Genomic DNA, 13,628 nt, shown 5'->3' with positions numbered 1-13,628 from the left:
GGCGTGGGCGGCGGCGGCGGCGAGAGGCGGCGGCAGCGGGGCCGCACCGGGGCGCGCCGGCTCCGCCACCGGCACCGACACCGGCACCGGGACCGGCCCATGGCCCGCGGCCGGACCGCCGCGCGCGCCCGCTGAGCGGCCCCATGGAGCAGGTAGGAGCGGGACCGGGATAAGGAGCGGGACTGGGATAAGGAGCGGGACCGGGATAGGGAGCGGGACCGGGATAGGGAGCGGGACCGTGACCGGTGCCGCCGCGGCGGGGACGGGACGGGTCCAGCACCCACGGGCGCGGTGCCGTTTCGGGGCTCCGACACCCCCGGGGACCCCACCTGCTGCCGGGGGGTTCCCCACCTGCCGCCCCTGCGCTCCCCACCTGCTGCTTTCTGCCTTGCCGCGTCCCTACCCAGCTTCTCCGGGGCCCCCCGCCCTCTCCCCGCCGCCCACCTGCTGCCCCGGCATCACCGGAGCCCCACCGCAGCATCGCCCACCCGGGACCCTCGGCATCCCCCACCGGCTGCCCCCAGATCACCGCCCCGAGCCCCCCAGCGCCACCCGTGAGCCTCACCCAGCCCAGCTGTGCCGGGGGACCCGGTCCCTGCTCTGTCACAGCTCCCTGTCACAGCCCGGGCTGGGTCTCGCCCGCGATTTGGGGGGGGGGGTTTCTGCTCGGGGAAGGGGCTGGAGCCGCCGCGAGGTGTGGGAAAACCTCGGGGGGGGGTTCTTTCCTCTGGCTCCCCATCCCATCATTCACCGGCCAACGCCTCCAGACCCCGTCCTGCTCCGGCCGGGCTGTGCTGTCCCTCCTCACCGCCCACCCGGGGCTGGGGGTGTCTCGGACCCCCCCGTGCCGTGGCTCTGCGTGGACAGGAGGGTCCCTGAGGTGGCGGTCACCGCCCTCCCTCCCACCCTCCCCCCCGAATTTGGGGTTCAGCTCCCTCCCCGCAGCCCCCAGGGCTCTGCCTCGTGTTTCCCCCTTCCTCCTCCATCCCTCAAGACCCCAGCGCAGGATTCGATGCCTCGCGGGTGCCCCGCACCCCCCGACCCTCCGCGGGGCTGGAAGGGGCTGGGGCAGCGCTTGGAGACCCGCTCGGAGCCACCGCTACGGGCGCGACACGTCCCCAGCACGCAGCGAGCTCTGGCCGCACGTTGGGGGCCGCGTGCTGCAAAATCCAACCCCCCTTCCCCCGAGCCGCGGCCGGGAAAAGCGGAGCGGGGGGAGCACCGGGGGTGTCACAGCGTGGGGATTCCACCGCCCGCCATCCCCACCCCCTTCCACACGCACCCCGGACCCCCGGGGTGTCCCCCGCCCCACCGGCAAAGCCGCGGCGGCATCGCGGGGTGCAGCATCCCTCGGGGGCTACGGGCGCCCGGCCCCCCGCTGCCGGCTGCGTTTTCCCCGCTGGAATAAATCCCCTCTTCCCACATCCAGCTGCAATGCAGAGGAGCTCCCGAGCCGCCCGCACGCCTTCCCAGCCGCCCTGATTGGCGGCGACGCCTTTGGAAGGGGCCGTGGTAATTTTAGGCCGTGAGCGGCAGCAGGTTGGCATGTGCCCGCCGGCACCGGGCACGGCCAGGAGGCTCCTGCAGCGCTGTCCGGCCGCCCTCCCTCCTGCCGGGAGCGGCATCCACAGCCCACGGCAGCCGGGGATGCTGCGCAGCGCCAGGGCTCTCCAGGGCACCCCAAATCCCGGCAGCATCGCGGCCCCTCCCTGATGTGGGATGAGCACGTAAGTCCTCGGCGGCCCCCCCCGCCGCGCTGCCCGGCTTTGCGCTGCCTCGCTCCCGGGATTCCCGGCCGCTCCCGGCCCCGATGCCCCCTGGCCTCGCTGTTGTTTATCCCGACGGCCCCGCTGGCGGGCAGGGAAGGAGGGGTTGGGGCCGTAACCCTTTCGTCTCGCCGCCGGCTCAAAATGGCTTCGTGCTGCTGCTGCCGGCTGGGAACGGGAGCTGCCGGCTGGGAAGCGCCTGCCTGGAGCCGGGAGGGCCCTGGGGAGGGGGCACCCGTGCAGACCCCGCCCCAGAGGGGCACCCACGCCACCCCCGTGGGCAGCGCGTGGTCACTCCCCGGCCTCGGGCAGCGCTGCTGCCGCCCTGCCCGGCCCCGCGTCCGCTGCCCACCCCCCCGCCCCGTGGCGCCCCGCTTTTGCTTTTCTTCATCTTAATTCCCGGGATTAGGTTAAAACCCATCTTCCAGGCAGGATTCTCCTCTGGCTCCCTTTGTCTGCGGCGCGGAAGCGGCTCCGCAGGGAGCGGCAGCCCGGGCGGGGGGCTGCTGCTCCCCCAGATCCGCTCCTGCAGCTGCCGGGATTTGGGATGGGGGATTGGGAGCGATGGATCCGCCCTGCTAAACCCTGCGGGGGTGGGCAGCGAGCGGGGGCGGCTGCCCGGGCAGCGGGAGGGAGGCAGGGAGGTGATTTTGGGGATGATTTCGGGTGGATGGGCACGGAATGGGGCGTGGGGGAGCGGCGGTGGCGCTCGGGGACGCCCTGCCAGGTGTGTGCCGCTGTCCCACCCTGCGCGTGGGGACAACAGGGGCGGGGTGTGGGGCTGGGGTGGGGCTGGGGGAGACAAAGAATGGGAATTCTTTGGGAGCGTCTGGGCCACGGTGGCACCCGCGCCTTGGGGACACCCGTGGGGACACTGCCCGGGGGCGGGGAGGGGGATGGGGGCTCTCCTGGAGCAGCCCCCCCAGCCGTGCACCCCAGGATGGGGCTGAGCCCTCCGCGGGTCCTTGTCCCTGACCTCAGGGTCGATCCCTGTCTTCGCGGAGTGAAGGGCCACCGGGCCGGCTCGGGTGGTGTCACCTCCGCGGGTGGCACTGGGGACACCACGAGGGGACTCAGAGTCCTGGGATCCGTGGCTGGGTCCTGCTGCCGGTGGCTTTTCTGCGCCGGGGTCCTGCCTGGCCCGCGGGGCTGCCGGGGGGTCACAGGCGGGATGTGGCCGTGTGTCCCCTCGTGGGGGACACCAAGAGGGACCCCCAGGAGCGGCGCTGGGGGTGTGGGGGGGATGGGAGCGGGTGGCACAGCCGGAGGAGGTCTCTGCTCTTCCTGTCCTGTGGGAAGGGCTGGACGTTGGTCAGGTTGGCCCTCGGTGCCAAACGCAGCTGGACGGGACATTTCCTGGACTGTCCCTCTGGAGAGAGGCCAGTGGGAGCCAGCCGGGATGGCCGGTCCTGCGTGGCCGGGCAGGCAGAGGGCAGCCGCTGGCACATCCCGCCTGGAGGTGTCCCGTGCAGGGCCTGGGGACAGAGGGACTGGACATCCTGGGGGTGCCAGAGTTGGGGTGTGGGTGTCCAGCTCTGCCCTACAGGGAGGAAACCCCCATCACTCATCCCACTGTTTGTCCCCTCCAGCGGCTGGGATGGGTTCCCAAGGCCGGGCAGGGGACAGCGGTGGTGGCGGTGACCCCGCGGGTCCCCTCAATGCTGGCACCCACATTTCCAGAGGGAAGGAAAAATCCCTGCACCCTGGATGCTGTGGCTGCTGCGCCCCAGGGTGGCACCGTCCCTGTCCACCCTTGTCCTTCCCTGTTCCTGAATGTCCCTTCCCTGCTCCTACTCCTGGCTGTCCCCTGCCCATCCCAGCTGGAATGACAGATGTGGGAGCTGCCACCCCGTGAGCGGGACCGGTCCCTGTGGCCTCTCCGGCCCTGAATTCCCGGCACTTCCGCGGCGGCCGCCGGCAGCTCGGTGGTTTATTTGTTCTGGTGGTGCCGGGCCCCGGAGGAAGTTGTTGTTGACACGGGACTTTCTTAATGGTGTCGTGGAAAAGTCGCGCTTGGCAGCCACGGTGTCATGGGTTGGCATTCCCGGGAATGCGGGGTGGCACGGGCTGGCATTCCCGGGATTGTGGGGGCACACAGGCTGGCATTCCTGGGATTGCGGGGTGGCACAGGAGGGACTCGGGGGATGGCTTGTGGCTGGCAGCGACATGGAGACATCGCGTGGCGGTGCCAGAGCCCTTGGCACGGTCCCAGCTGCAGGATTGGGATGCTGAGTCCCCCCGGAATTCTCTGTGCGCCCTGGGGTGCTCCGGGGATTTATTCCACCCCAAATAACCTTTGTCCCGCACGTGGAGCTCTGTCCCTGTTGGGGACAGAGTGGGGACAGTGATGCCGGCCAGCAGCGGAGGAGCCATCTCAGGGTGCCGTGGTGGGATAATGGGAGGTGACCCCCCTGTGCCCGGCCCTGAGCCCCTCCTGGGCTCATCTCCCCTTGGCCTGGGCCCTGTTGGCTCCAGCCGTGTCCCTGTGGTGGCTCTGTCCCCCCCAGCCACGTCCCTGCGTCCCCAGGGGTGCTGGCCCTCGCTCCTCCCGCTGTCCCGTCACACGTGGCTCCGTTTCCCTCCCAAATTTGCCACCCCAGGGCTGGTGCCAGGTCCTGGCCGTGCCACCTGCTGCCACAGGTGACTCAGGGCTCGTGTCACGGCACTGCGGTCACCTCCTGCCACCGAGGCGCCTTTGAAGTGCTGTTTGCACCCCGAAATTCGGGTGTGGGACTCAATTTCCTCAGCCGTTGCTCCACGGTGGTTTTGGGACGCTCTGCTGTGTCCCAGTGGCCTGAGATGGGCCAGGCCCTGCTGGCTGTCCCCATCCCAGCTGTCCCCATGCTGGCTGTCCCCGTCCCTCCGTCTGCCAGGCCAGGCTCCGTCCGTCTGTCCATCCATCCAGCTGTTTCCCGTCCTCGCTGTTTCCTTTCCCCGCGGGTCTGTGTCAGCCTTTGTCCCCTCCGTCGGCCCCAACCCGGCTGTTTCCGTCCCCACGTCTGCCTGTGCCAGTCCCGGTCACTCCTGTCCCTCTGTCCTGGCGCTTCCTGTCCGTGTGTCCTTCCGTGCCTCTCCTCCCACAGCACCCGGCCTTGGCCTCGCCCTGCTGGTGCTTGTCCGGCTTTCCCTGTCCTGGTGTCCCTCTGCCAGCTCCCTCTGTGCCCGTCCTGCTTGGCTCATGGTCCCTGTCCCTCTGTCCTGGCTTGTCCTGTCCTGGGTGTCCCCTGCCCATCCCTGGGTGACACATCCCCATCCCCATCCTCATCCCTGAGTGTCCCCTGCCCATCCCTGGGTGACACATCCCTGTCCCCATCCTCATCCCTGCGGGTCCCATGTCCATGCCTGGCCTGGTTTCTGGATGTCCCTTGTCTGATCCTGGACCCTGGGAACATTCCCTGCCCGTCCCTGGGTGTCCCATCCCTGCCCCTGTCCTTGTCCCCGAGTGTCCTCTCCCTGTCCCAGTCCCTGGGTGTCCCTTTCCTGGTCCTTTTTCCTGAGTGTGCCCTGCCTATCCTGGGTGTTCCCTGCTCATTCCCGGGTGTCCCATCCCTGTCCCTGGATGTCCCTTGCCTGGTCCTGTTCCTGGCTGTCCCCTGCCTGTCCCCGGCTGTCCCACTCCTGTCCCAGTCCCTGTGTGTCCCATCCCGGTCCCTTGGCTGGTCCTGTTCCTGGGAGCCCCTTGCCCATCCCGGTCCCGGTGTCCCCTGCCGGTGCCTGCTCTGGTCCCCATCCCAGTGCCGGCTCGGTACCGGTTCCCGCTGTCCCGGTGTCAGTCTTGGTGCTCGTTCCCGTTCCCACTCCTCTGTCCCGGTGCCGGTTCCCATTCCCACGCCCCTGTTCTTGTGCCCGTTCCCGCTGTCCGGGTGCCGGTTCCCGTTCCCACTCCTCTGTCCTGGTGCCGGTTCTGCTGTCTCGGTGCCGGTGCTGCTTCCCGTTCCCACCCTGCCATCCCAGTGGTGGCTCCTGCTGTCCCGGTGCCGATCCCTATTCCCGCCCCACCATCCCGGTGCCGGTTCCGCTGTCCCGGTGCCGGTTCCGTTGTCGCTGTGCCGGTTCCCGTTCCCACCCCGCGGTACCGGTGCCGGTGCCCTGACGGTCCCTCCCGCCGGGCGGGCCGTACCGAGCCGCCCCGCGCCCCGCCCGCCGCCGCGGGCACCCGGAGGAGGCGGAGCCGCGACCGGGGCCGGGGCCGCCGCCGGCCCAGCCCGAGCCGAGCTGAGCCCAGCCGAGCCCAGCCCAGCCGGACCGCACCGTGCGGGGCCGGGCCGGGCCGAACCCAACGGGACCGCGCCGTGCGGGGCCGCACCGGGCAGCGCCGTGCGGGCCGCGCCCGAGCCGAGCCGTGCGGAGCCGGGCCGGGCCGAGCCGAGCCCGCCCGCCGCGCCCCGATGAATGGGATCGCCTTCTGCCTGGTCGGGATCCCGCCGTCCGCCCCCGCGGTGAGCGGCACCGGGGACACCGGGGACGCGGTGGGGTCGCGGGAATAGGGACTGGGAGCGGCGCTGGGGGGGTACTGGGTGGACTGGGAAGGGTGTAGGCTCGGAGGAGTAGGGACTGGGAGGAACTGGAGGATGCGGGGTGGACTGGGGAGGGTGTAGGCTCGGGGAAACGGGGTCTGGGAGGAAATGGAGATACTGGGCGAGCTGTAGGTTTGGGGCAAGAGGGATTGGGGGAACTGGGAGGTACTGGGGGAGTGTGCGGCGGGCACTGGGAGCGCTGGGATGGCGCCGAGGTCTGGCAGTGGGGCCGGCTGTTGGGTGATGCCCCTCGGGGCTCATCCTGGGGACAGCACCGGCACCGAGCCGGTGCCCCAGGGCCAGCGGGACCAGAGGGTGTCCGGCCACCCACGCCATGCCAACAGGCGTTGGTAGCCACGGTGGCCTGTCCCCAGCCACAGCGGCGGCGTGGCAGGGCGGAGGGGCTGCGGCGCCTGGATCCGGCCCCGGAGCTGAGGGGGAGACCCCGGGAAGGAGCTGCCCCTTCCCGGGGCAAGACCCACGGACGCCCACGCACTTCCTCCGAAACTCCCGGCCGGGCTGGCTCCGTGCGGCTCCGGCGGATCCATCCCCGCCAGAGCTCGGCTCTGGGCTGGCAGCAACCCCCCAGGAGCCCCTGGAGGTCAAATCCATCCCCCCCCAGCTCCGAGCAGCCCCCCAGGATCTGCTGCCCCGCGGGTGGGCATCGGCATCGCCCGGCGCCGCCGCACCGGAGGGCGATTCCCGTCTCCCGGCGGTGCCAAGGAAGGCCAGCCCAGCCCTGGCTAAATCCCCGTTTCCTGCCCGTTTTGTGCCAAATCCCGGCGAAACCTTGGGGTGGGGATGAGGACAGCACTGGGGGACACAGGGTGGGGGTCTGGCGGCGGTGGGGACGCCCGGGAGGGGATGTGGCCGCGGTGTGGGATTGGCACGACGCCGGCTCGCTCGAGCAGAGGTTGCACGTCCTCGCCTCAGAGCTGAATTTGGCCTCTGTTCCTCAGTTCCTGGTTTTTTGAACTCGGCTTCCTCGGCCCCGGCCATGGGGGTAATAACCGGCCTGAAAGGATTAATTGGGGTGTGCGAAATGGCTCGGGGATGAGGAGCTGCTGGGCGAGCGGCTGGGCATTAATCATGGTTTCTCCTCGGATTCCTCCCTGCTTACTCCGTACCGCTGAGCGCTGGCGCTCGGATTTTCGGGATGGAGCGTGTGTGTGTGTGTGTGAGAGACTCTTAAAATCTGCTTTTCTGCTGCATTTTGGGGTGAAATGTGCCCTTCTGGGGGGGGTGGCACCTGGGGTGACGCCTGAGTTGCTGGAGGATTTGGGGCGCTGGGGGATTTGGGGTGATTTTGGGGGGTTCATTAACCACCACGTGTGGGGACGGAGGCGTTTGCCATCCTCCTGTGGGGATTTAGTGCTGCGCCAGCAGAAATCCTGCCCGGCGGCTGCTCCCAGGGCTGCGTGGCAGGGACGGTGTCCTGCTGTCCCCAAGCTTTCACCCAGCGCCTTCTGCCCTCACCCCCCTGTGGCTGCTGCCCCCGAACCCCTTTCGCTGCCTCTGCTCGACAAACTGAGTTTCTTAACGCCTTTTTTTTTTTTTTCCTTCCTCCTCTCTCTCTGAACCCTGAACTTGAAAGACAGGAAAAGCCTGTGCTCGGGGCTGCTGCTGCTGCAATCCCGCCTCGCCAGCGCGAAACCTGGCACGGGCACCGGGCAGGGCCACGCGGTGCGGTGCCACGCCGGGGTCCCACTGGTCACACCGGGCCTGTGGCAGCCCTGGCTGGGAGGGCTCTGACCTCAGCGGTTTAACCTTGGCGTGTCCCCTGTCACCGCTGGCACCGCGGGGGGACCGGGGGGTGATGAGTGATCCTAAACCCCTCCCAGGGCTGGCAGCGCTGCCCGGAGCTGTCACCCAGGGTCAGCTGCCAGGCCGGGCGTTATTTGGGGCTTGGGGAGCCTGGGTTTGGGGACTGGGACCTGGAGGGGACAGCTCCAGTTGGGGTCAGGGTGTGGGGGATGCTGGGTGCTGCGGGACCGGCTCCGAACTGGAATTTAGGGCCTCTCCTCAGTTCACGTGGAGCCACTCAGTGGGAGAAAACACACAGGGATGGGGGGGTTGTCCTGGGAAGCTGCCGAGCCCTGGGATGGCCTTTTATTCTCATTAAAAGGGAAAAAAACCGGATTAGGTTTCAAGTCGCTGCCGTCCCATTAATAAACCAAGTTTGTCTCCGGCAGGCAGCAAGACCTGATTTAAAAAGGAATGGAGATAGATGACCTATTTTAAGCTCTCAAGTTGGAAAATATCGACCTGGCTGCCTCCAACCCGCCAGCGGCGGGGCCGGCTGTGCCAGCTGGGCCGTGCCGCGCTCCCAAAACCTGCCTGGCTCTCCCAAAACCCGCCTGGCTCTCCCAAAACCTGCCTGGCTCTCCCAAAACCCGCCTGACTCGAGATGCCCCAGGTGGCTGCTTCAAACCCGCCGCCGACCTCCTGCCCGGAGCACCTGGAGCGGTCGCCTCCTTTCTCCATGGCGGCTTCTCCCCAGGAGTTCATTAAATCCTCGCTAATTGCCAGCCCGGGCACACCTTGGCGTGGCGCAAGACCCGCGGTGGCGCGGTCCGGCAGCTCGGTGCCACCGTGGCCGCGCCGGGAATCGGTGGCGTTCCCGATGGGTTTGGTGTCCCCAGGGCTTGGAGAGAGGTGGTTTTTAGGGGTGGGAGGGTGTTGGGGTGTGGGGTCGGGAAGGTGGAGCTGGGCTGTCCTTGGGGAAGAGGGGACGAGTTGCCTCAAAGTGACCAAAATGAGGCAGTGGTGGCCATGGGGATGGTCCTGGTGGCCCTGGGGATGGACCCTGATGGCCCTGGGGATGGCCCTGGTGGCGATGGGGATGGGACCTGGTGGCCATGGGGATTGACCCTGCTGGCCCTGGGGATGGTCCTGGTGGCCATGGGGATGGGACCTGGTGGCCATGGGGATTGACCCTGGTGGTCCTAGGGATGGTCCTGGTGGCCATGGGGATGGGACCTGGTGACCGTGGGGGCTGACCCTGCTGGCCCTGGGGATGGTCCTGGTGGCCATGGGGATGGGACCTGGTGGCCATGGGGATGGGCCCTGGTGGCCGTGGGGATTGACCCTGGTGGCCGTGGGGGTGGGACCTGGTGACCGTGGGGATGGCCCTGGTGGCCGTGGAGATGGACCTGGTGGCCCTGGGGATGGACCCTGGTGACCGTGGGGATGGCCCTGGTGGCCATGGGGATGGCCCTGGTGGCCCTGGGGGTGGAGCCTGGTGACCCTGGGGATGGACCCTGGTGGCCGTGGAGATGGCCCTGCTGGCCATGGGGATGGCCCTGGTGACCGTGGGGATGGCTCTGGTGGCCCTGGGGGTGGAGCCTGGTGACCATGGAGATGGGACCTGGTGACCGTGGAGATGGGAGCTGCTCTCGCCCCAGGATGGGACCCAGTGGAGTCCCTTTTCCTATTGCAGCAGGAAAAGATTTGGGATGCCAGGGTAGGGAACAGGTTCCTGCCATAACCCTGAGCCCTGGGGTCGTGTCCCCTTCAGTGACCAGCCAGCCTGGTCCCCATCGCCCCTCTGGTCACTCTGGTCACCCACCATCGGTGGCACCCCCTGACATGTCACCGCACACCCCGGGGTGCCCACGGTGCCCTCCCTCCCTCCCCTCCACCACCCCCCGAGGGCAACAGAGGGTCCCTTGATGGGGCCGAGCGCGTGGGGCAGCCCCGGGGCGGGTGGGACAGAGCCCGGTGGCTGCGGGGGACAATCGGGCCATTGTGGCACATAGTGGCTCTTTCTCTGCTGCGCCGGGCGGGGGCCGGGCTGCGGTGCCAGCACTTTTCGGGGCGAAGCGTGGTCCCCAGCGGGGCTGGCGGTGACTGGTGTGGCAGCAGTGGCAGGACACCGATGTCCCCGGCCGATGGACGCGTGTGGGCTGCGGAAAAATATGCCGGGCTGCTCTTAATCCCAGGAAAACGCTGCCGGGTGTCGGTGCTGGGGCGCTGCCGGAGCTTGGTGTCCCCGAATCTGTGTCCCCAAAGCCACCTCCTGTCCGTGCTGTGGCCGGGGAGAAGCTCAGGACCCCTTTTGGCTCCTAATTTCACCACCCAGAGAGAGCTGTGGGGTTTGGCACTCCCCGTGCTCCCTCCCAAACCCTCAGGCATCACCCCGAGGGTGTCCCCCGCATGTGCGAGGGGTTCACGGCCGCTGTCTCCATCCCGGGGAGCGGGGCAGGGGCTGGAAGGAGCAGCAGCCTCCCCCTGACCTCCGTGGGTCGGATTTTCCGCCGCGGAGGAGCGGGAGCGGAGCGCAAGGTGCCTCTCGGAGCCGCCGGAGGAAATGGCTCATTGTTAGCCCGGCTGAAAAAAACAGAGACCCAAAAAGCGGCCGTAATGAGGCCAGCTTCTATTTGAGGGTTTCCATGGGAAAAACAGGAAACGGAATCCTGGTACTTTTCTAGGGCCCGCTGCTGATAACGCCGTTTTTAGGATGGGGCAGAGGAGGAGGAGGAGCTGGGGATGAAGGCAGCCCCGGCGCGGTGGTCCCGCTTCCTCGTGGGCTGGGAGATAAAAAACTCCTCCTAGGAGCGGCTCTGGCTCCGTTTTTCCCGGCTCTCTGCCGGCTCTGCTGTGTCCCCAGCCTTGTCCCTGCTTCGGGGCTGCTTTCCCTGCTGGCACTGGGTGTTGGGGACAATCCGTGCGGGATGAGGGCCTGGATGTGGGAATGGACAGAGGGCAGCGCCGTGGGGAAGGGATTTGCGGTGTTAAGGGGATGCGGTGTCCCCAAAACTGCCCCTGGCTGTGCTGGGATGTGGCCCCGGGACGCTGTGAGTGTCCCACGGCCCTGTGGGTCTATCCCCTGTCCCCACCGCTCCGGCACCAGAGGTGTTCCCGTGGGATTCTGGAGGGCCGGCACGGAGCCACGTCCTGCCCTGGATTTGTGACGCGCAGGTTCCGCGTGCGCGCTGTCCCTTCAGCGCGGTGGCATCGGCCGGTGACACCTGCGGGGCTGTTCACGGGGACAATCCAACAATTCCGGCCCAGGAATTCCGCCAGGGACACCAGCAGCGATGGGGACGAGCACAGGCAGAGCCACGTGGCCGGAGAGCCGTGGTGGGCAGCAGGGGTGGGGAGAAGAGACCGGGAGAGGGCCCGAGGCTCTCTGGCCACATTCCCGAATTTCCCTGGATGTGGCAGCAGGGACCTCCTGGCCGGGCGAGCTGGAGCTGCTGCTTTGAGGCACACCAGGAATGGGATCCCTGCGGATCCAGGGATGGTGTCCCGGGGTGGAGAATGACAGGAGGGAGCTCGGTTTGGTGACAGGACGGGGACCCGGCGTGGGCTGGCAGAGGGGCTGGGGAGGAGACGCTGTCCAGATAAAAATTGGCGTGAGGAAGGGAGGGAGGAAGGGAGGAAGGGAGGAAGGGAGGAAGGAAGGAAGGGAGGAAGGAAGGAAGGGAGGAAGGAAGGAAGGAAGGAAGGAAGGAAGGAAGGAAGGAAGGAAGGAAGGAAGGAAGGAAGGAAGGAAGGAAGGAAGGAAGGAAGGAAGGAAGGAAGGAAGGAAGGAAGGAAGGAAGGAAGGAAAAGAAGGAAGGAGGAAAGGAAGGAAAAGAAGGAAGGAGGAAAGGAAGGAAGAGAAGGAAGGAGGAAAGGAAGGAAAAGAAGGAAGGAGGAAAGGAAGGAAAAGAAGGAAGGAAAAGAAGGAAGGAGGGATTTCCTTCCCCACGTTAACACCCACCCTGGAGCGGCAGGAATGTCATAGGGATGCTTGGTGGCTTCTCCTTGGCTCCGGTGTCACCCGGGCAGCGTCACCACCCCGCTCCCGGCCGCTCCGGGGGTGATGGCCATGTGGACGTGGCTCCTTGCCTGGCGTGGGGTGGGATTTGGGAGTGGGGCAGTGCCCATCCCGCCCTCGGTGCTGGATCCCTGTCCCATGCTGCCCCCAGAGCTGGCACTGAGGACAGGGACCCCCAGCCGTGGGCCCTGGTGGCTTTTCTGTGTCCCCCATGAGATCTGAGAGGTTTTTGGGGTCCCGGTGCTGCCGTGAGGGGCCCGGGGGGTGCTGTTCACAGCCAGGCCATGGGAAAAGAGGCTGCTGGGAATCTCCACGGATGCTTGGAGCAAATCCCGAGAGCCATCCCAGCATTCCCACCCTCCCGGGGGTGGTGCATCCATCGCGATGGATCCTGCCCGGGCTGGGACGTGGCACAGGGAGGCACCTGAGGGGTTTCTCTCCATCACCGAGGTGTTTTCCCCTCCCGCCTGGGATGTGCCTCCACTCCCAGGGCTCCCACCCTGCCTTCCCCCCCAATTCCCGGCGGGATCCGGCTGTGTGGGATTGGGATGGGGGCATTCCGGGGGCCTGGAGCATCCCGGGGGGCGCGGGAGCTTGCGCTGCCTGGGTGCGGGCACCGCCCCCCGCTGAAATCCACGCTGAGCTGCAAAGCTCCTCAGCCCCGGTTTGAGTTAAAGAGAATTAAAATGCTTTCTCCCGCCGATCCCTAATCCCAAAGGCTGCGGCAGGGCCACGAGGGATGCCCGGATGCTCCCGGTGTTGTCACCTGTCCCCACCCCCGTTCTCCTGTCACTTCACCCCCCGCCCCAGGTCAGGTCCCGCTGCCGGAGCATCCCCACCCTGCCCCACCCCCATTTCCTGCCCGCAGGCGAGCATCGATCCCCGCTCTTTTTTGGGGTGCAGCCTCTCCAAACGCTGCCTGGCACCCCGGGGAGGGGGGCGGGGGAGGTGTGTGTGGGACCCCCGACCCCCTTCCCCATCGCTGCCAGCAGCCGCTTCGCCATAAAAGGGCTGGAAATCGGTTATTGTCTCAGCAGGGCTTTCTCCTCCTCCAAAATCCTATTAAAACCTCATTTTTCTGACCCTAATCTCAGCCGGCCGTTCGGGGCGGATTAGCCTTGGTGTGTCCCCCGCCCCAGCCCCGCCCCGGCCCCGCTGGATCCGTGCGGGAGAAGCCGGAGGAGGGCGGCGGTGTCGCCGCGGTGGTGGCAGCGCTGCCAGCTGCCTGTCCCTGTCGCTGTCGCTGTCCCTGCCCAGAGGGTGACGTTATCCTCGCCGCGTGCCAGGGACGCCGCTGGCAGGGACCCACGGGCGCAGCTGGTGGCAGGTCCCCAGCTGGGACCACCGGCTGCATCCCGGCGATGTCACCGCGCTCGGGGCAGGGTGGGGCTGGCCCGGGAGCAGCAGGGGTGGGACAGCGGGGTGGCATCGGGGTGAGAGGTGGAGGTCCCTCAGTGCAGGCAGGGGTGGGAGCAGGGCCGTGTGTCCCCCTGGCCGTGTGTCCCCAGGGCCCTCTTGTCCCCAGGGCCACGGGTCCTCCTGTCTGTGTGTCCCCCCTGGCTGCGTGTCCCCAGGGTGGCA

The 13,628-nt window shown here is 67.8% G+C and overlaps 1 protein-coding gene across 4 annotated transcripts in view; it reads left to right on the top strand.

The window, feature by feature from the left end:
* Nucleotides 1–86: 86 nt before the first annotated feature.
* The window catches only part of ARHGAP23 (Rho GTPase activating protein 23), a 36,227-nt gene continuing 22,685 nt past the window's right edge, over nt 87–13,628 (top strand). For 2 of the 4 annotated variants that reach the window (XM_048318404.1, XM_048318395.1), the window contains exon 1: nt 6,098–6,205. In XM_048318404.1, coding sequence (XP_048174361.1) covers nt 6,155–6,205 — 51 coding nt within the window. In that variant the 5' untranslated portion in view covers nt 6,098–6,154. Of the gene's footprint in view, nt 153–1,487; nt 1,728–6,097; nt 6,206–13,628 lie in introns of those variants that run through there. The other 2 variants (XM_048318419.1, XM_048318411.1) reach the window with 2 other exon arrangements.

This window comes from Corvus hawaiiensis, chromosome 1, assembly GCF_020740725.1.
Source record: "Corvus hawaiiensis isolate bCorHaw1 chromosome 1, bCorHaw1.pri.cur, whole genome shotgun sequence".
Taxonomy (NCBI): Eukaryota; Metazoa; Chordata; class Aves; order Passeriformes; family Corvidae; genus Corvus; species Corvus hawaiiensis.
This window is presented reverse-complemented; position numbering and strand designations above follow the sequence as displayed.